Source organism: Dendronephthya gigantea, unplaced genomic scaffold (assembly GCF_004324835.1).
Source record: "Dendronephthya gigantea isolate DGI-Jeju-01 unplaced genomic scaffold, DenGig_1.0 000009F, whole genome shotgun sequence".
NCBI lineage: Eukaryota > Metazoa > Cnidaria > Anthozoa > Malacalcyonacea > Nephtheidae > Dendronephthya > Dendronephthya gigantea.
Genome location: NW_021163019.1, coordinates 2,808,014 through 2,830,056, shown reverse-complemented (window position 1 = coordinate 2,830,056; position 22,043 = coordinate 2,808,014). Strand labels below are relative to the sequence as shown.

The 22,043-nt window shown below is 35.4% G+C and overlaps 3 protein-coding genes and 2 long non-coding RNA genes across 5 annotated transcripts; 3 read left to right on the top strand and 2 right to left on the bottom strand.

Moving 5' to 3' along the window:
- Window positions 1-134: 134 nt before the first annotated feature.
- On the top strand, window positions 135-1,905 carry LOC114517668. Its single transcript, XR_003686402.1, has 3 exons — window positions 135-827; window positions 1,030-1,572; window positions 1,747-1,905. It is a non-coding gene; the product is annotated as an uncharacterized LOC114517668 (long non-coding RNA).
- A 631-nt stretch (window positions 1,906-2,536) lies between these two features.
- On the top strand, window positions 2,537-3,612 carry LOC114517667. The gene is made up of 3 exons (XR_003686401.1): window positions 2,537-2,582; window positions 2,948-3,042; window positions 3,590-3,612. It is a non-coding gene; the product is annotated as an uncharacterized LOC114517667 (long non-coding RNA).
- Window positions 3,613-6,638: 3,026 nt separating this feature from the next.
- Window positions 6,639-12,228, bottom strand: LOC114517583 (nucleolar protein 58-like). The gene is made up of 16 exons (XM_028537368.1): window positions 12,056-12,228; window positions 11,831-11,907; window positions 10,543-10,595; window positions 10,138-10,262; window positions 9,936-10,023; window positions 9,626-9,674; window positions 9,270-9,469; window positions 9,064-9,164; window positions 8,951-8,995; window positions 8,728-8,854; window positions 8,389-8,552; window positions 8,174-8,308; window positions 8,000-8,061; window positions 7,625-7,734; window positions 7,079-7,164; window positions 6,639-6,835 (listed from the first exon to the last, which is right to left on the bottom strand). The coding sequence occupies exons 1-16, from the start codon at window positions 12,098-12,100 to the stop codon at window positions 6,770-6,772; spliced, it is 1,533 nt and encodes a 510-aa protein (XP_028393169.1). The 5' UTR covers window positions 12,101-12,228; the 3' UTR covers window positions 6,639-6,769.
- A 4,864-nt stretch (window positions 12,229-17,092) lies between these two features.
- On the bottom strand, window positions 17,093-18,171 carry LOC114517584 (30S ribosomal protein S14-like). The gene is made up of 2 exons (XM_028537369.1): window positions 18,087-18,171; window positions 17,093-17,966 (listed from the first exon to the last, which is right to left on the bottom strand). Exons 1-2 carry the CDS (start codon window positions 18,163-18,165, stop codon window positions 17,578-17,580), a joined length of 468 nt encoding a protein of 155 aa, XP_028393170.1. The 5' UTR covers window positions 18,166-18,171; the 3' UTR covers window positions 17,093-17,577.
- Window positions 18,172-18,335: 164 nt separating this feature from the next.
- On the top strand, window positions 18,336-21,795 carry LOC114517566. Its single transcript, XM_028537346.1, has 4 exons — window positions 18,336-18,533; window positions 20,018-20,320; window positions 20,590-20,775; window positions 21,242-21,795. The coding sequence occupies exons 1-4, from the start codon at window positions 18,456-18,458 to the stop codon at window positions 21,419-21,421; spliced, it is 747 nt and encodes a 248-aa protein (XP_028393147.1). The 5' UTR covers window positions 18,336-18,455; the 3' UTR covers window positions 21,422-21,795.
- The last annotated feature ends 248 nt before the right edge of the window (window positions 21,796-22,043 follow it).

Genomic DNA, 22,043 nt, shown 5'->3' with positions numbered 1-22,043 from the left:
AAGGAACTGCCAACGATGTCATTTATTGTTATCAGTTAACTGGACTTTGTGAGAGTTTTCTTGCAAAATGTTTGCCAAGGTAATTATTATAACAGATCATAAAGGCTTTTTAATGTTTCTCATGGTATACTGATCTGTGTCGTTTTCTGTGATTAAGTGATGTTTTTCTTCATGTTGTTTATCACTGAAGCTAAAGAATTGAGATACAACAATCTTTGACTGACTTTAGGTGTAAGACGTTCGCCCAGCTATTGTAGACCGCATGGAATCGATTCAAGTCCTTTAAAAATTTGTGAATCAAGATGAGAATGAACTTAGTGAATCTGTGATTGCTGCTATATGTTTTGGCTAAAATATAAAAAAAACTGTTGTATGTCTCCAAAACAAAGGAGCTTATATTTATGATACCAAAAAGTACAGGATTGTTTGACATCAGAAATACAAAGAATTCGGCACACAGCGACAATTCACCTTTTAAAACGAAACCAAAAAACTAGAAGCAAAAAACAAATTGTGCTTCAAAACGAAACTAGAATGCACTGCTTTTAAAAGGTTGAAATATAGGAAAGGACAACTTTTCTAGGCGTTTAGTGATTCGTTTATAGTAACATCGCTCACGATGATGTTCGGAGTTGATCGGCATGTTGTCGTACATTATCATCCACGTGATCTGCTATGATCACGTGGTAATTATCGTCTATAAATTTAATCTCAACGTTAAAAAAAAATTTCTTTAGATTGGTGGCGATCGAAGGTGGACAGCAAGATCGAAGCTCAGCAAGATTGAAGATTGTTCGAGGAAGAAGGAGTTCGCCGTTGACTAAAAGGTGGGTTCCGGCGATTATATGCGTAATCTGCGGTTGCTTTGTCCGACCCCAGTAGGGGGACCGTTTGCCTGGAGCGTTTTGGTCCCCCGCACGCTGCTAGTTCCCACTTGTAGGCCTTTACACTAATCTACGGGAAGGCCGTAGGCCTTCCTTAAGGAGTACAGTGTAGCTGAGCCGAACCCTTTTTTTTCGTTGTACATAGGTTTATATGAACAGCTATTTGTCAAGATGAACGTGAAGAGAAAAAAGATGAGAATAGAAGACTCGCCCGGCCAAATTCAAAATGGCGATGCCAAAGAAAACCATCCACGTGGACCGTTCGCGGACCTTTCTGAGCAAGATTGTTGTGCTGTCTGGTCAAAGTTAAGTATCTTACTTTGATGTTTATGTGTCTTCTGCTAATTGTTGGCCAGAAATAACAAAAAACCATATACAATATGAAATGTTCTGCGTACAAGGTTATCTAAAGTTTCGAGCTTAATTCTGCCTGCAATGATGAAAATTTTTTCCTGAAAATTTATGTCATAAGCATTTTCCGCACCCATAGACTGAAGCAGAACTGAACATTTTGTCATTAACGTTTATCTCAACTGCCAGTTATCAAGACGAACGTCAAGAGAACAGTTGAAATAGAAATCAGTTCAAGACTCGCCCGGCCGAATTCAAAATGGCAATGCCGAAGAAACTATCCACGTAGACCGTTCGCGGACCTTTCTGAGCAAGATTGTTGTGCTGTCTGGTCAAAGTTAAGTATTTTACTTTGATGTTTGTGTGCCTTCTGCTAATTGTCGGCCAGAAATAACAAAAAAACGATATACAATATGAAATATTCTTCCTGAAAATTTATGTCATAAGCATTTTCCGCACCCATAGACTGAAGCAGAACTGAACATTTTGTCATTAACGTTTATCTCAACAGCCAGTTATCAAGACGAACGTCAAGAGAACAGTTGAAATAGAAATCAGTTCAAGACTCGCCCGGCCGAATTCAAAATGGCGATGCCGAAGAAACTATCCAGTATCCACGTGGACCGTTCGCGGACCTTTCTGAGCAAGATTGTTGTGCTGTCTGGTCAAAGTTAAGTATTTTACTTTACTGTTTATGTGCCTTCTGCTAAAACTAGACAATAATTAAGATAGTTGAAAATGCAATTTTATATTACTATAATGTCTTCTTATATTCAAGATTTTCCTTGGTCAAGAGTGCAACATGAGCCGTGGGTATGAACTTTACTGTCAGATGAACATTGAAAGTGAACACGATTTCTGCGCAAAGGTAATTCGATTGTTTCTTCAAAATTTATATTAGCCTTGCAGCTGAAATTCTTGTCACTACCTTGTAATACATATCAACTGCCCAGATATATATTTTGTTATTTAGTATAAGGGGGGAATTTGCTGCAACTAGGATCTTTTTTTGGAAAATCGTCAGGCAGTCACAAATTTTGTTAAGATTATTAAGTGAACTTTGCTTCTATACTCACTATGTGTCACCAATAATAAATTCCTGTGCTGGTCTTTGAATAAATATAGCAACCATAGTTATATATCGAGGGATGATCGCGTAACCATAGAATACCTGACGAAAAACTAGACAATAATTAAGATAGTTGAAAATGGAATTTTGTATTAATAATGACTTCTTTATATATTCAAGATTTTCCTTGGTCAAGAGTGCAACCAGCCACATGAGCTGCTGTGGATATGGACTTTACTGTCAGAGGAAAATTGGAAGTGAACAAGATTTTTGCAGAGGTAATTTGATTGTTCCTTCAAAATTTATATTAGCCTTGCAGCTGAAATTCTTGTAGTGACCTTGTAATACATATCAACCGCCCAGATATATATTTTGTTATTTAGTGTAAGGGGGAATTTGCTGCAACTAGGATCTTCATGAAAATCGTCAGGCAGTCACAATTTTGTTAATATTGCTAAGTGAACTTTGCTTCTATGCTCCCTATGTGGTCACCAATGATAAATTCCTGTGGTGGGCTTTGAATAAATATAGCATATTTATATAGAGGGATGAAGTAACCATAGAATGCCTGACCAAAAACTAGACAATAATTCAGATAGTTGAAAATGCAATTTTATATTAATCATGTGTTGTAATATTCAAGATTTTCCCTGGTCAAGAGTGCAACATGAGTCGTGGATATGAACTTGACTGTCAGATGTACATTGATTGGAAAGTGAACAAGATATCTGCACTGAGGTAATTTGATTTTGTCATGGATGGCCAGCATTTGATTTTAAAAAGCCACTACATTGTTGAGATGACAACAATCAAATTGAAATTTGCTTTTATGGTCACCATGTTTGAAACCAATGATGAAACTTAATGCTATAACAGCTGAACAAGTCTGGCTGATTACTAAAATTCCTGTGGTTGTCTTGCAATGAATATCCACGAAAAAGACCAGCAATTACTATTTTAAACTTGGGAGAATTTTTTCTGATTTCCATGTGATTTATATTCTGTAGTACTCAGAAGGGTGGTACCCAGTTTTTCTGTGTTCAAATTAAATAGTGACATATTTCTGGGTTGAATATATGCATGTGACACATTCTTTTTATTGAAAATAGCAAAAATATAATTGGCATAAAACAAAATGCATTCACGAATGTATTGTCACTAATGTATTGTCTATCCATGAAAGATGGCTAAAGTAAGATAATGAGTAATATCTTTTAATAATGATGTCAGGTTGAAAATACAACTTTTTGCCTAAAAGGATTGATGAAATGCTTTTTCTCTTTAGAATGAATGAAGTTGAAGAAAGTTAAAAGGCACCCCAGAAGAACCTGAATTATTTTAGCCCTATCCTAGATTCATTGAATATTTTAGTGTGTGATAACATGTGTGAAATGTGATCAATTATGTGACAATTTTCAAAACTTGGATTTATAAAGAGAAATTTTTCTTTGTAAAGTTTAAGAAGTAAGCCTTTTTTGTCTGGTGGTGTTGGTGTTTTGATTTTGCATGTTTTTCCCTGTGCTTTCACAATTGAAAATATTTTGGCAGTTGCTGTTGGCTTTTTCTCATACTTCTTTTCTCTTTAATTTCTTCTTCGTATTAGTATTTTTTCTAAATATATTTTCTCTTATTATTTTTTTGATGAAATTCTTTTTTTCTTTGGTGTTGAAGAAAGTTGAAAGGCACCCAGATTCATTAATTAATATTTTTAGTGTGAAATGTGATGAATTATGTGACAATTTTCAAAACTTGGATTTATAAATCTTTTTTCTTTGTAAAGTTTAAGAAATAAACCTTTTTCGTCTGATGGTGTTAGTGTTTTTATTTTGCAAGTTCTTCTGTGTGACTTGACAATTAAACCTCTTAGTATTTTTTTTAGTATTTTTTCTAAGTTAAACCTGTTAGTATTTTCTTCTATTTCTCTAGTTTTTTTTCCTCTAGTTTTTTCTTCTATTTCTCTATTTTTTCTTTTATTTCTCTAGTTTTTCCCTATTTTCTCTTGTCTTTTATTATCTAGTTTTTTTTCTCTAGTTTTTTTCTCAGTTTTTCTAGTTAGTTTTCTTTTCTCTGGTTTTTCTTCTTCTCGAGTTTTTTTCTATTTAGTTTTTTTCTCTAGTTTTTTCTTAATGTTTTTCTCTTGTTTTTTTCTCTAGTTTTTCTAGTTAGTTTTTTTCTCTGGTTTCTTCTATTTCTCTAGTTTTTTTCTACTTAGTTTTTTTCTCTAGTTTTTTCTTAATGTTTTCTCTTGTTTTTTTCTCTAGTTTTTTTCTTAGTTTTCTCTTGTTTTTTCTTTATTTCTCTAGTTTTTTCTATTTTCTACTTAGTTTTTTCTCTAGTTTTTCTACTTAGTTTTCTCTGGTTTTTCTTCTATTTCTCTAGTTTTTTTTCTATTTTCTACTTAGTTTTTTTCTTATTTTTTTTCTCTAGTTTTTCTTCTATTTCTCTATTTTTTCTTCTATTCTCTAGTTTTTTTCTCTTGTCTTTTTTCTTCTAGTTTTCTCTATTTTCTTTATTTCTTTTTTTTTTTTTTTTTTTTTTTTTTTTTTTTTTTTCTTTTTTTTTTAGTAGTTTTTTTCTCTGTTTTTTTTTCTATTTCTCTAGTGTTTTTCTATTTTTCTACTTAGTTTTTTTCTCTAGTTTCTTCTTAATGTTTTTCTCTAAGTATTTTCTAAATGTTTTTTGAAAAGTTTAAGAAGAAACTTGATTTTTGTCTTGTGGTCTCTAGTTTATTTTCTATTTTTTTCTTCTAAGAATTCTCTTTTATTCTTCGAAAAAGTATTATGTCTTGGGCTACCTGTGTCAAGTCAGACACAGGTAGCCCAAGATAGACACAGGTAGCCCAAGATAAAATACATCTTCGTAAAAAAAATCTAAGAGAATTTCAAAAAAGTGAAAAAAATTAAATTTTTTCACTCTCAAGAAAATCACCCTGTCAAATTTTCGTGAAAAAAAATGAAGGCAAGTAAACATGAGTTTTTTAAAAGCGGGAAATTGTTAATTTTTTTTCCGTCTGACTTTCTTCATTTTCATGGTTTTTAGAAGACGCATGTTTTTAAAACTTTTTTTTCTTGTGCTTTTCTTTCAATTTTCAGGTACTTATGTAGGCGATAATTTTTTTTGGTTTTTTATATTTCAACTTTTTTTCAATTTACGGTCTTTTGCAAAGGCAGAGAAGTCTTTTAGCTGTTTTAAGCATTCCAAATCACACCGAAATTTTTCAGGCTGACTTTTGTTGCTTTGCCAGGAGTTGAAACGTTAGTCCTCGAATTGAGACACGAACGTCTTAACCATTGGACCACCGCATCATTTGTCGAAAGCTATTGTTCTTTATTTGACCTAATCTTTTTCGATGAAGTTTAAATTAAAGAATAATTTCGGTGGGAAAATCGAACCTCTCCCATGCAGGATTCGAACCTGGGTTTACAACCTGGTAGTCCGTAGCCTTAACAACTGGGCCACAGCATCACGTATCAAAACCCTTGTTCTTTATTTAGTTAATCCTATTTGCAGAATTTTAAACTAAATAGCGATTTAGTGTTTTGAAAGATATTAGTCTCATGAAGCCATTTTTCGCATTTTAAGACGGTTTTTGAACAGTTGAAAAAGTCGTCAAAATTGACCAAAATGGTAAGGGGTAAGCCTTACCATTTTGGTCAATTTTGACGACTTTTTCAATGTTCCAAATATGCTCTAAAATGAAAGATATTAGTGTTAGGAAGCCATTTTTAGCATTTTAAGACAGTTTTTGAACAGTTGAAAAAGTCGTCAAAATGGACCAAAATGGTAAGGGGTAAGCCTTACCATTTTGGTCAATTTTGACGACTTTTTCAACGTTCCAAATATGCTCTAAAATGAAAGATATTAGTGTTAGGAAGCCATTTTTAGCATTTTAAGACAGTTTTTGAACAGTTGAAAAAGTCGTCAAAATTGACCAAAATGGTAAGGGGTAAGCCTTACCATTTTGGTCAATTTTGACGACTTTTTCAACTGTTCAAAAACTGTCTAAAAATGTTAAAAATGGCTTCCTAAGACTAATATCTTTCATTTTAGAGCATATTTGGAACATTGAAAAAGTCGTCAAAATTGACCAAAATGGTAAGGCTTACCCCTTACCATTTTGGTCAATTTTGACGGCTTTTTCAACTGTTCAAAAACTGTCTTAAAATGCTAAAAATGGCTTCCTAACTAACATCTTTCATTTTAGAGCGTTTTAAGACAGTTTTTGAACAGTTCAAAAAGTCGTCAAATTTGACCAAAATGGTAAGTATTGCCCGTATTTCAACCAACATTGTAATCAATCACTTAGCAAATTGTCAATTCTTAAAAAGAATAAAATTTAATAGCGACTTTTTAAACTATAAAAGTTAACTTATTGAAACATTACAAGTACTGTACAAGTCTCACAATTAGGAGGAGGCAATAAATGAGAATATTGAGATGGTCAAATAGTAAATTTCACAAACGTTTAATCATTTGTTTCTTTTTTGGCTTTTTTCTTTTTCTTTTCTGAACTGGGAGGTTCGATTTCAGCCTGAAAGATTTGAGCATACATTTAATTTAAACATGTGTTATCAATTGAGAGAAATAATCAAAAACACCTGATACATATATACATAGGGCTGCTTCATGCTTTAGGTATTATAGGTGGAATCTTTTGAAAACTCTCTTACAGTCAGTTGAAAAATAAATTTTGTATATTCTAACCACTGCAACTCATCTTAATTATGCATGAAATCAGGGGCATAGGAAATCGAGTGGCAGTTTCTCAACCAACCTCATCTATTGTTTGATCCTTTTTCACTTTCTTTTCTTTTTTCTTTTTCTTTTTTTCCTTCTTTCCTTGCTTCTCTTCAATCTCATCTAAAAGAAAGACATGTTTTATTCAAGCAAATATTCGGAAAATGTTTGGTTAAAAACCAATTCTTAAAAAACAAGGGCTGGTTGTTCAAAAGTCGGTTAGCTCTGGGTTAAGTCCGGGTTAAAGCAAATCTTTACATTAATTTTTCTAATTGTTTACAAAGTTGAATATCTTTTTTCATAAATATTTTCTTAACCGATAGAAGTCATATTTTCTAATGTTTTAAAATGAACAGTGGTTTGGAAGCACATAAACTAAAACAATAGATTAAAATTTAACCCAGGGTTAGCGTTAACCTAGCTTTGAACAACTGGCCCCAAGTATCTTTATTTGTTAAACATCAAACATTCAAGCTTTTTACTAAAATGATTACGAAATACTATGTATATCAGCAGCAACACTTGACCCAGTCTATTGACTCCTTCCGTTTGTGTTGCTTAAGTTCATTGATATTAACTATACCTTCAAGTTCACCATTAGTTTCTTCAGTGTCAACCGTTTCTTCATGTTTACGTTTTTTTCCATTTGTAGGAAGCGTAGAGTCTGATGCTGGATTGTAACCTTTGATTTCACTAAAAAAAAATAATAAAAAAATTAAATAAAACAAGTCACTAGGCATTCGATATTTTATTAAAACTGGTTACCAGGAATACAGAATTGTTGTATGTTCAGCCAACAACGGCCAATTCAAATGCAGAAGATAAAGACTAATTTAAGTCCAGACAATTTCATGCAGATGGAGTAGTGCAAGAGGTACCAAAAGCTAAACCCTTGAGCGCTTTTGATTTCTCTGAAAAATTACACAGATTTCATAGCTTTTCCTTAGCAAATACTTGCCTTTGTAGTACATATTTTTCAGATTTCGCTACTGATTTACCAGTACCACTTAATTTCTTCAACTGCAATGAGAAAAAATTGAACATTGGATACAGTACAGCAATGTGCTTTGCAAAGAATGACGTAGCTTGCCGTATTTGCTTAGTTATTGCTTGGGTGAAAAATGACACTGACCTGACCATCCTCCAATGCTCGAACCCTTGACTCAACTTTGGCCCTTATTTCCATTCCTAACTCAACATTTGAGTCCTCACCCAAGGCATCTACTCTTGCAGCAAGCGATGCTTTTGCTGCCAGCATTCTTGAAACCTGAGAAAAACAACAGAATTAGCATAAATCTAGCATAAATATTGTTTATGTCTACAATTGTCCTTCACAAATGTACTGACCTTTCCTTTGTTCTTTGCATTTGACTGTCCCACCAATGATGCATGATATATCAACCCATATTTAGGTGTGTCATGTTTGGTTTTTAAAGCTCTGAACAATGCCTTCTCAGCTCCTAAAATTTGAACTGTTGATGACGGATGTTTAGCTAAATTTACCAATGAACCTAAAGAAAAGAACAAAATTAAGAGAGAGGCCTTTCCAAATAACTTGGGAAAGTTAATAGTTAATGAAAATTCAAACATTAATAGTCAACCTTGTTGCCAAGGTCTTCTTCTGTGTTCATGGCAAGAACACCCTGGGAACGAGGTTATTTAATAGTATTTCACATCATAACAAACCTGCATGAGCAATCAATCTTGCCCCAACCAGTTCACCAACCAAGACAGTCAAATTTGGTGCAATGGCTGTCATTCTATTTTTTAAGTAGTCATACAGCTGTGCTCTGTAATCTGATATCTCAATAACCTGAATAAAATACAAACTGAACACTGTAGTCCTTTCTTCAGTACAAAATCTTACATGCAGGATTCTTACATGCAGGTGGTATGCACACATACATACCTGATCACAAAGGTACAAAATGTTCTCAATATCTTCCTCGGATATCTAGAATTCCAAAGAGAAACATTGAAAGAGGGTCCCATAAGCATAACTTATGTGTGCAATGACAATACCTCAGTTCCCATGGATATTTCAGCAGCTGCCTTGACTTCATCTTCAATATCCTCAGGTACAGTATCAGATAGGTCCACATTTTGGATATTGGTACGCAAACCTAGTAATAATTTTTGATATCTTTTAACATGGTTCATTTAAGTTTATCATGAATATTAGCATCTCACATGCATAAACATGCAATTTTCAATAAACCATCTTGTACCTATCTTTTTGACAGCTTTAGCAAACACCAAGTTATCAGTGACAATCTTTCCAAATTCTGGGAAATGCCAGCCATACCACTCTCTGCATCTCATCACATAATTATTCAGTTCTTTGTCAAGGTCGTCAAGGAGTGAGATGGCTTGGACTATCATTGTGTCTACTTTGTCAGGACTGAACTTCAACTTGTATCTTGACAAACTAAAAAATTTAAATGAGGAATTTTTGCAAAAATGTTATGCTAGGTAAGCCAATATTTTCAACTGACATCACTGTTGACATTGTAGACGTGAAAGATAAATCATAAATCATATAAAGATGGCAAATCATAAGCCATGTTACTTTTCTGCAACCTACCTATGTGCTAAACCGAGAGCCATAGATGATATATCTGATTCTGGCAATCCTAAAACGTAAGGCAGATAAGGGTCACACAATGTTGAGACAGTGGAATGCGAACCCAGATATAATTTGAAGGTTCAAGTAAATCAATTATGAGAGAGAAGATACAAGTATAGATCACATCCTGTTGGTAAATAGCAGATGTAATCCTAATGAAATTAGACATGTGGTATATGACATGTAGCATCAATGGCAATACACAAACAGAAAATCATCAAACTGTCCAAGTTTTATAGATCAAAATTTTTAAATGACATCACCAAACCTGTCAAAAGGTTGTTCATTTGACTTCGTATTCCTCTCATTAACTCTTGAATAGCAGAACTGTAAAAACAGTTCAAGTTTAATTTCTCCTGTGAGGACAGAGAAAAACTTTATTAGAAACTGCCTTTAATCATTATTTTGAGATTATAAATAACTAAACATATTGACATTGAAAATGGGCCATCACAATATCTCAAACATACCTTGATTGAACTGCCAAGCTTGGCATCAGCAACGGCAAGTTTTTCATTTAAATCCTTCGAAACAATTTTCTTTAAAACTTTTTTCAGACTCTTTGACATTTTCCCCTCAACAGCAGCAGTAGCAGCTAAACATTCAAATAGAGATCAAAAACAACATTAAGCCGCACACGTGAGCTATTAGCTGAGCTAAAAACCATGTGTGGCTGTTAGCTCAGCAAGTTACTCTTGCGTGTGGATAGTTTTTCGTGAAAAATTGGGCTTGAAAGGCAAGTTTCTTATGTGTGCAGATGGTTTTCAGGGTGAGCTAACTGCCTTGCCAGGTTGCTAGCTTGGCTGATAGCTCTTGTGTGCAGCAGGCTTAATTAAAGAATAAATGATTTATCAAGTAACTGCTCTGTGTGTCACCTGCTAAAGCATCTGTAGTATCATTGAATTTCTCAAAATGCTTTAACTTCAATCTATGCGGAATGAAAATTAAGTACAGATATTAATAACAGCACAATTTTTCATAGAACTGGCTAGTTTTAAAGGACAATGATACAATAAAGTGATTGTGTTCATGACTCAGGTGAATTAATATTGTGAGGATGCTACTCTAAGTCACCAACTGGGCAAGCTGAATTATGACCAACGTGGCAAACAGTGACCTCTCATTTACAGCCTTGTCCCCAGGCTCCATTACATGCGCGTCGTGCGCGTGGAGAAAGTCGCTCGCAGGGATTTTAACACGAAATGGATGGGTCCGCCCGCGCTCGCTGACCCACGTGTGTTCCCCCGCGAGAGCTTCCCCACTGACCCACGCGTGTTCCCCCGCCGCACCGGGGACGAGGCTGTCTCATTTATTAGTCAAATGCTCTTCCAACCGTGCAGCTAGGTCAAGACGATGAATATGTGATATTTCATAACTTATCTAGTCCCTGGCATATATATGCAACTGAAAGTTACTGGTATAACAATGCACATATGATTCAGGTGAATTAATATTGTGATGGTGATTTGTGATGGCTTTGATTTGATTGGTGCTTTGATGGTGATTTGAGCTAAAACATGATGGGAAATAAATCAGTGACATTCAATCCATTCCAAACTGAGTTACTAGGTCAATTATGTGATATTTTAGAACTTATCTAGTATATTCAGATGTTACTAATATTGTAGTGGAGTTACTTATAAAATTTGCACCACGGTCACCCTTTTTTGTTTGCCTGTTTTGTAATGCAGAGTAGCATCATCACACAATAGGCATTCACATAGACAAGGGTAATTGAGAGGGGAGCCAGATATTCATATAATCCACAACCATATATATACATATATATGTTATTTACCTGATTGGAGGTCCCTATAGGGAAATATTTCCCAAGGTGTCAAAAACAGCCCAAGGCCGAGCGATGTTTTTGAGACCGAGGGAGATATTTCCCAATATGGACCGACTAAACTGGTAAATAATAGATTTATTTTTTTCTTGCGGTCCGAATTCATATTTTAGTGTTGGCTAGAGTGCTTTTAAATCCTGCCCGGTCCGAACGGCCTCATATGGACCGCTCGTGTAGCCAATCAGATTGCAGGAAATGCTAAAATATGAATTCGGACTGCAAGAAAAAGAATAAATATGGATATCCCCTTCCCCCCCAAATAATTGTTCTTGGGGCTCCCCTCCCCACCAGGTCTTGTCCTGTGGGCATAAACTCACATTTTATGCGCCCTCTCAGGCGACTCAAAATCCTCATATAAGTTGTCAGCTTTCTGAAGCTTTCCTTCATCCAAAAGCTAAAAAAATAAAAGATAACTAGCTAATAATATACGGTATATGTACTTATATCAAGGACCACCACAATTCGGCTAAATTAACTGGAGTAAAAAATAGTAAAAATACTACAAGCGATGGTTTACAAATGTAAAATCTTTCATCCCATACCTTAAAAATTGCGTATCCAGCGGGAGTCTCGAATAAAACCAACATTTTCTTTTGTTTAAAGCATTCAAAATTTTGATAAAATGATAAAATTTGCAACGTTCAAATTATCAAAATACACGTGCGAAGATGCGTGTTGTGCGCATGCTTGGGAAAAGCGTGACCACTAAAATCCCTAACTATCCTTCCGATTACTTCGAAGTCTGCTTATTCAGCTAGAATATATCAACCTCGTTCCCAGGGTCAATTCCCCCTCTTTTTTGAAATTGGCCCTGGGAACGAGGTTGAGAATATATGTAACTGTCAACAGAGAGTGTATTTGTCAATAAAAATTCAATATAATGTATACTATGTGGTTGAACTGCTGAGGAAATGGAAAATCTATCAGATCTTTTGGAGAATTTGCGAATTTCGCTGTCCACAGACGAAACCTCGAATAGCGATGGTTCACACCCCCCTGATACTTCTCTCGTCCGGGCGGTCGTTGACGCATTGAAAGAAAACGAAGGTAAAAATATTTCTTGGAATTAGGAGCAGAAGTGATGGTTAAAATGTTGTGCTCCATAAAGTATTTCCCCAAAAGGAGCTGTAATGCAAATCTGTCCAAGAGGAAACTGAATAGTTTCCTGTACAGGGGGGTTGAAACAACATTCATTTCTAAGGTGTGGTCAAATATGATTGTCTGATTTCTAAACGAAATAGCAATAACCAGCTCAATTGCCGTGTTTGTGTCCATTCTAAAAATTTAAATTGTATAACAATGGTTCTAGGTTGCTCAAAAGCAGTATTAGTGTAGCATTTAGCAAGAATTGCATTTTAACTTTACTAAGTTGAGGTTTCATTTACTCTGTCACTATGACACTACCATTAAGGGATTGTAAGCCAATCAATGCAATAAGGCTATTAGATTAACCAATTCTAATGATTCTAATGATTACCACATTGAGACAAGAAGTATGTGGGCAAACTAACTAGATTTGATTAATTTACAGATGATATTCCAGTTAAGGAAATTCAGAAGATCCTACCACTGGTTAAATCCTGTTTGAAAGAAAGCAATTCAAACCTGACTGCAATTCTCCTTGAGTTCATAGCAGAATTATGTAAATCTGGTGTGTTCATGCACTTAAACCTGGCCGGTTCACAATTGTCATAAGAATCTGGGCTACCCTTTGTCTGAGGTTGCTGGTTCGCAAAATCCTTTGTCTTTCGGAAGATAACGCAACGGATCCCCAATTCTTAGGACAAGTGTGACCCAGGCCTTACTAACTGAGTGAAGCTTTTCTGATTGATTGCAAATACTTACAGTACAATTATTTCTAACTTTCCAGAAGATGCCAGACAAGCGTGTGTAGATTCTGGTCTCATTCCATGTGTGTTAAGCAGTATTGAGACACAACATGACTCAGTTTTACACCAGGCATTAAGAGCAATAGGGAATATTGCTTGTGACAATAGTAAGAACTTAATCCATTGTTATTTATATGTCTTCATTTAGAAAATATGTAGATATTAATTAATTATATGAAGTGTTTCACAATCATGACACTATTGGAACCAGCATTTCACTGAGGCGCTGACACCGCGGAAATTGGTAGGCTTAGCCGTAATTCTCAATACTTAGACTTTAAATTCGGCAAGCTAAAAGATTTATAAATACTCAACAAAATATCTCTTGCACAAAAGATTTGAAGCTTGCACACGGCAAAAACAAATCATCTGAAAATGTCTCAAAATGTCTCAAAATGGCCATTTTACGGTGGCAGATGCATACGAAGAGCCTTCAAAAGTTTCCAAAACCGATATTGGAAGAAAAATTGAACTTGTTTTCAACTTATTTGATAGTATTTTCTTTGACAGCAGTTTCTGAATACTAGGATTCAAATGTGAGCAACTGATGAGATATTTGACTTCCAACACCAATTTCTGCAGTGTCCTGAGGCGCTATGCATTTTTCTTGGTTGCTGTCTATTTTCAAATGTAGATAAAGCACGTGAAGAGATATTTGAGAATGGAGGAGTTCAAACAATCATTCAGAAATTGAGGAAACTTCGTAATGAGAAGGGCAAAGATTACGAAGCCAAGCTTCATGTTACTGCATGTGGAGCAGTTCTCAATGTGTCTCTTGATAATGGTAAATAATTCAGAATCAAACCATTTAAATTGGCAATGTCACTTGCTCTGTTAAGCCACGACCTTCATGACATGTTTTTGAATCTGTCAATGATGATTGCTCTGTATATGACTATATGTTTTAGAGATGTTACAGAAAGAGTTTATTGAAAATGAGGCTATCCCATGGCTCCTGGGGTATGTTGAAGATAACATTGACAGCAATCTATCTTTGATGGCGACAAATGGAATATCCTGTTTGCTTGAAGTTGGTATGGAGATCTACTGCTAGTTGCATGCAAGGATGACAATCCGTTAATCTACAATGGTGTTATATAGTAGTGATATGATGTGGTATCTTGCCAAGAACATGTGTGAACACATAACAAAGGACTTGCAATTTTAAACTATGTAACTGCATTATATGATATTTTATCCTTAGATGAAGGAGTCTCCAGCTTTGCTGCAGGAAGAGGCTGTGAAATATTTGTGAAGGCATTGAAATATTCCTCAGGGGAATTCACCACATCACTATCTGAATGCCTTAGGGCATTGTCAGAGGAAGGTTCTGTCAATGTTTGTGAGAAATTATAACCATAGAGTAGTATCCTGCACATTTGCTAAGATTGACATTAATAAGTTTACAGCAACCATGCAGGTATATAATTCATCGCTATTATTGCTACGGTTGTGAATAATGAAAGTAATCATCACCTAAAGATTACATCACAACCCAATGTTTCAACACTCTTGTCTAGTGCCATTGTCAGGCCTGAGATAATCTATCATAATAATAATAATAATAATTATTGATCAACCATGATCAATTTTTCATTCAGTATATTGATGAAAAACATTAAAGGCAAGAGATGTGCCTTTCATTTAGATAAAATAAAGACAGCAATGGTTTCAGAAAATTGTGTTGGGATTCTACAAGAAATCATATCAACAAATCTGTCTTCTAATGATAAAGACGAGTTATTAGAGAAATTGAAGATAGCTGTTGATTTGATAATTTTACTACTTGGGGATGGTAGGTTTTCTAAATGTTTATTGCTTTTTGTATATATTGAGATTGTAGTAATTGTGCTTAACTACAACATTTTTACCAGACAATTGCCTAGGTAAACTATTTGCAGATGAAAATAGTATGTTTGTTGATAAAATACTGCTCTGGATTCAATCCACTGAAGCATATATCAGAAACTCATGTCCTGTTGCAATTGGGAATATAGCTAGAACAGGTACTGTATGCTGTTATTGCTGTACATCCTGAAACAAGCACACTGCAAAATAATGCCAACATGTTCCTGCATATTTATGCCAATGTCTTTTCTATCCTCATTCTAGAGACAAACTGTGTAAGACTAGTGAAAATGGAAATTCACCACAAGCTCATTGGTTTATTAAGAGAGGATTCTTATAATACTGAAGCGGTTGGTTCACCAATACACAATACCAACCTAATCTCTCTAATCAGTAATAAGCCCCGTACCTTAGTAATGCAATGTCTAGAAAAGATGCAATGCATCTCTAGAAAAGATATGGATTCTCATATGCAAACACTTTAGTATTAATAGCCCTTCTTGTGGACAAGTCTAAACTACACCCTAATGCTAAATTATGTTGTAGGATAAAATTCAACTAAAAATATCAGTTTTAAGTGCATTGAAGAATTTAGCCATTCCAGGTAAATTATCATGTTTTATTCTATTTCCTGAAACAAATTTCATCATTCCATGTGGTTAAATTTAAGTACCCATATAATTGCATGGTGACATTTATGGGGACAGCCTCTTTCCCTGTATCATGAATCACCATCATAACTACCAGTGGACTGCTGTGTGTTAATAGTAGTAAAACCCAACAATATCAGTTCAAATATTTTATTTCATACCTATAGCAAGCAACAAACAAGTCCTAATAGATGCTGGGGCATTAGATTGTGCAGCAGAGCTTCTCCATTCAACGGAAACCCCATCTCCTCTTGTGTTTAGAGCAATCGCTGTAATACGGTTGCTTGTTCATGGTCAAGGTAGGACATGACATGGTCAAGAGGATGTGAATGTTCACTGTTCAACTGTACGGTACACATGCAATTAAAGAACATGATATTCTATGAATCTATATGATATAGAAGTATATTTGACTTAAGGCAGTTCAATTGATTTCATTCCGTAGATGCAGCAGTTGACACAATATGTTCACAAGAGCAATGTATAATAAATCTGGTGTCCCTAGCACAGGACTCTGGTATTGAAGGACTCAAGTCTGAAGCGTCCAGACTCCTGGCAGCGTTGTTAAAAAACGCTAGAACATCTGGTGTGTAAATGCATATGACATAGTCAAACAAATACAGTATATTATATTACAGTGAAACCCTCATAGCTGAAGTCAAAGACTTTTCTATTTTCCTATCCTGATAGTCTTCACTCATTGTGCTTGATGATCCAGCATACGTTGCATGATAAATGATATCTCATATGCTTTTAAAAAACCAAGACAACTAACCTAGTTCTCACACATGAAAGAAACAAATTAGACAAACAAGCTAGAAATTGTTTTCATACACTTTTCTTGCAGAATCCATTCTAACTGTGGTCAAAAACAATGGTTTAAAACAACTGGTTACCATGATAACATCGACACATACAACCATGCAGAACGAAGCTTTGGTTGGCATTGTTATGGCTGTAAATATTGTAAACAGTGCGTTTTTTGTTCCTTTGCAACTAAATATTTCCAAAGTTCTGTCTCTGTTCATTGACAGTTAATCTATTAAGTAGACAATCTTTTCCTCTTGTTCAATACAGATGAACACTCGCAAAAAATTGATGAGAGTAACCTAATAGCAACCATCAACAAAGTGCTATGTGCTGAAAATGCTGAGCCCCAAACTCAATATAACTCAATAGCTGTCATTGAGGCTTTATTTCTTAAAGGTATGTATTTCTCTTCAGAAATCCAGGCAAGCTTGCACTATTCAACATTGCTGCCATAAATATTGGTCATGAATGTATATCTTAAATTTTATGTTGTAGGATTTGCTGAGAAGAGCAGTCTTGAAGATTCAGGCATTTTACAAAACTTAGAGACTCTCACAAACCACTCACATGAAGCTATAAAACAACGTGCAACAGCAGTCATCAATAAAATAAAAAATTCTAATGCATAATTTTCAAAATAAAATTTATAAATGAATCTGGTTTCAATCTTATATTCTAATATTTGTAGAGCTTGGTAAATATTTCAAGTCTGTGTTCTCGTCGATAATGGCAAAGATACCATAAATGTAATCTCGATGTCCAACATGTGATGTCATAACGTGTGATATCCTTTCTCACAACATTCCTCTTTAACCATCTCAAGAAAGTCCGCTTTAATATTGAAGCATTATTTGGAGGTCTCACCTGTCACCATTGTGACCTCTGTATGCCTGGGATAAGTCCTTTCTCAGCATAATATTTGAACATGATCCGTGAAATTTGAAACCGGCCTATCACACCTCGACCTCTATCAGTCAGCACACAGCGATTCCTAACTCTCGTAATGCAACTGTCTCTAGGCAATTCAGCCAGTTCGGCTGCAGCTTGCTTACGCACAGACGAAGGCAATATATCGCACTTACTTAACATCCGTAATCTACCTCTGTGTTGTTCGTATTCAGCAAACATTTTGCGTCTTTTTTGATCGCGTCTTGCCCAGCGCTTCAGGTAGTTCGGCTTCACATAATATTTATTGCTTGCCACTGACGTACTGATATATCTTTGAGCTGCATTTGGTCTTACATGACACTCAAAACCTAGGTCAGAAAAAAATGTTTTATCGGCTTACTATATCATGAAAGTAATGGCATTTAATGGCAGTAAACAAACCATAACTAATTTTGAACACTTGCAAATACATTCTATTTAAATCTCACCTTTGAATAAAGAGCAGCGTGTAAATATCTTCGAGGAGAAATTTTCACTAATTTTCCAAATCGTTGCGAAAACCGCCATCTTGGTTTTTCTTGTTCTTCAGAACTTCAAGTAAGCAGAAGATAGTGTCACGAGATGACCTTAACAGAAAACTGGACTGAACCATGCAAGGTCGTCACACCATCATACCACTTGATCGGAACCATCGAAACGCATATTACGACCAATCAAAACGCGCGCAACCATCGGACATGTCACGACAAAATACCAAAATATGTAGCCTCTTGCTCATCGCATAACATCATTGTTTACCTTGGCGCGTATTGGATATATCGCGCCATTGGAAAACATCAAGAAATACTTCTGCAATTATGGAGAACCTTCAACTCGGACAGCGACGATGGAAAGTTGTAATGACATATGGATTTTGGGTGAAAGTTGCTCAATTGGTGTGTAAATTGTATTTTTATGTTGACATGCAAAAATTCATAGCATACATAACTTTTATGCGATAGTTCTGTTAAAAAAAAGTATATCAAATGAATACTTTGGAAAGTGACTTGTGCCAATGAAAAATGGATTGTCTTTGCAACTATATATATTATATGCAAACAAAATTTTAAAAACCTTCTAGATACAATTTAGGTGTATCGATATTAAATTAGCGCAATGCATCAAGTACCCTTATTTATAGGTCTAAATTCGGTAACATTGTACACGTTAATATGATACACCGTAATATATTAACAATAACACAAAAGATTACTTTTCATGATCAGAATCGTACGTATTTATCAACCTTATTTTACACAGCTGAGAAATTGGTGACAAGTTGCAGACTTGCAGAAAAAATTCAAATACATCCCACACAACTGCTAGCATTCCTTTCGCGTTATTACCAAGAGTTTTAGCATCTAAATTTTTTGGATAAATGGGAAAAGAAAAACAAACGAACTATTGGAAAGAATACCAAAACACACTTGGCGCAAGTTCGCAACGTCCAGATTATATTTTTCATTAAATTGAACGTGAGATGCATAAAAAACGATTCACGTTCCCGTAAGACTTGTTGAACATTTTGATCGCCTTTTAGTTCATTTCTGCTAGCAAACAAAATCCGAAAAACCACTGTAAGTGCAGTTAATACTTTATAACATCAGTTTTAACAATTTTATCCTGCGATTTGGAAGCGTATCACAGCTGAAGTGCAATTGACGTGTGTATTTTGTAACCTGAGAAAGTGCGAGTTTTTTTCAATTCCGCCAGCATGTCTCAACTTGTTCCTACATCTGCTTGTTTCCGCTAAAAGAGAAACCGAAAATACTGCGCAAATTGTCATGCCTGAAAACTCGGAAATACGAAGAACGTTTGACGAGGTACTAGGAAGTACCACCGAGAAATACGTGTTGATTTGAAAAATACAAATACACTTGAATGATAACATCCTGAAATCCAACACCGTGGTATTTATGCAGAGTGCATATTTATATTTGCTCGCATCGTGCCAAGTTTGTTTTACCGCGGATTATAATGTTTGCGCGTGGGCAATAAATGTAATTTCAAATGGTGCAGGATTTTTGAAGTATTAATGTGGTAAAACGTGCCATGTTGTGTCACGACTTGCAAGCTTCCCGTAAATTGAGAATAAAAACGTTTCGGCTGTGGATCGCTTCGGCGCATCTTCACGTCACCATTTTTAAAAATTTGTACCGACATCACCAGTATTGCAACGGAATAAATGATTCCAATAAGGGTAGTTACAGTTGAAAAGACAAGACCGAACAGTAGGGCCAAATATTCCAATATATATTCTTCATATGTTGTTAACAAGCCTCGTGGATCAGCCCCGATAGATCAAACCATCGCTTGCCAGTGGTAGTGCTGTGCACTTGTTAGTCCCAGAAAACTGAATGTTATAATTTGTTGTTTTTAGATATGTGCACTAGTGGCAATCTTGTTATGCGTCACATTTGATGAGATCGCGAAAGTGCGAAACGTTAAAACCTCTGACTACTACAGTATAACGCTAAAGTTTCCATTCATCTATGAGGCAAACGTCACAGTACATCCCCCGGACGGCTTACCCATTAGGGCGTTCAAGTTTCAGAACACTTTGCTTCCTTCCGTGATAGCGTTCGTGGTCGTAACAGCTCTGGCGATGGTAGTCGCCATTTTTTTCTTAGTTTTCAAAATCATTCAGCATGGCTCACAAGTAACACAGATGTTTATTAAGCTGGTAAGCCAATGTAAATGAATTATGATTCCAGGCGCATCTATTCACTTCCAGAATCTCTCTCATCAACTCCAATTCATTTTTGAAATCTCATCAACTGCAATCAACCATTATTTCATTCCCTTCAACCAATCATCATTCACATTGCTGTCTATGATCTCTGCGCTGGTTGATATTCAACTGGAGTCATCTTGGTAGTACGCAATCGGTATATTCCTATAACCACCATATTTCAACCACCGCATGACTTAAAGGATCGTATTCTTTTATAGAATTTTTTCATTGTACTTGGCTGCACATTTCTTCAGTTGGCAAGTGTATGTTTCTGGATGGCAAATCTTATAACACTGGTCCAAGACGTGGACGACCAGCTGAAATTTTTACTAGATATGTGCAGGGTTAATTTCGTACCATGCCAGACGACAACTCCCAAGTTTCCACCACTCTACGTATCTATGGTGAGTAGCCAACACGAGGCGAGGTGGCGCATGTGCAGGACATGCGCACAAACCAAGGTGTACCAGCGATCACTACGTCAGCCCCTTTTACAGGGGGTCACTCGTTAGAATTTCTGTTTCTGACGAATAATGACATTCTCTTGACATGTGTAGGTAAATCATAGTGGTTAGTTCATACGAACTCTCCTTTGTGATCAGAAATGCGGACTTCTTGTCTTAATCTCTTGTCATATGCGAGGAGTACATTCAGTTTGAACGCTGCGGCAACCTTAGTGAAACAGTAGATACAAAGGATTCTCACTCTTAGGACAGGGGGGTAGTAAAACACTGAGAATACGTTAAACTGGTAAATAACTCCTCAAACTTGCAAGCGACGCAACTGTGGAGTGTTTCACTGTTTGCACTTATATGAGCCAATGAAGCATTCACGTTTTCTCGTCTAATCATTTAAAATTTTTCGTTTCAGGTGTTCGGGATTTCACTTTTTCTCCTCTTGTCAGCCGATTGCATTGAAATATTTATCAGAATGGTCTACACCATACCATATCAGATTAGAAATAACAGGTTTACCAGACCTACAAGGCCTACAAGCAATGTCGAACTCCAAGCAGTTCATGGCCACACTACGGGTTATGGTGGTTTATGATGAAAGTGTAAAGTATCCAAAAGAAGAGATGTGAAAAAGCCATAAAGCTGATGCATGCGGATATTTAAGACTTTGATAAAAAAAACTCTGGGTTGATCTTGGTTGAGCAAATATCAACACGTTATTTTTCCTGATTCTCGTTAAGAATGAACATATATTTTGGTATTATTTTTGGCTTTGACGAACGCATGCAATACTGCATTACCTGAGCATTAAACACTAGCTGGTACTCTTCTCGTATTTAAGTATAGATATATTAAATGACTCTCTAATAAGAATTCATTTGGGCATAATGTTTAAATCAAAGAAAAAGGTTCATATATTTCTTTTCAACAGTGTAAATAGCATACTATGAAATAAAGATCAGTTTTTAGTGTGGATTTTATCTCCTTGACTATGATTGGTTTTTTAAAACTAGATGAAATTATTGAAGCAATTTAAAGATAAAACCTGGAAAAAGCTGAGGTAAACGAACATGCAAATTCTAAAGCAAGTGTGTTCGAGATTTATAATAAGCGAGTACGTGTTTGCTGTTCTAGACGCAACTTAATTAAACAAAATTATGTTGAAGCATCCATGAAATAGACAACTTACAACTTTGTAAGTATTTTCTATTCTTAGG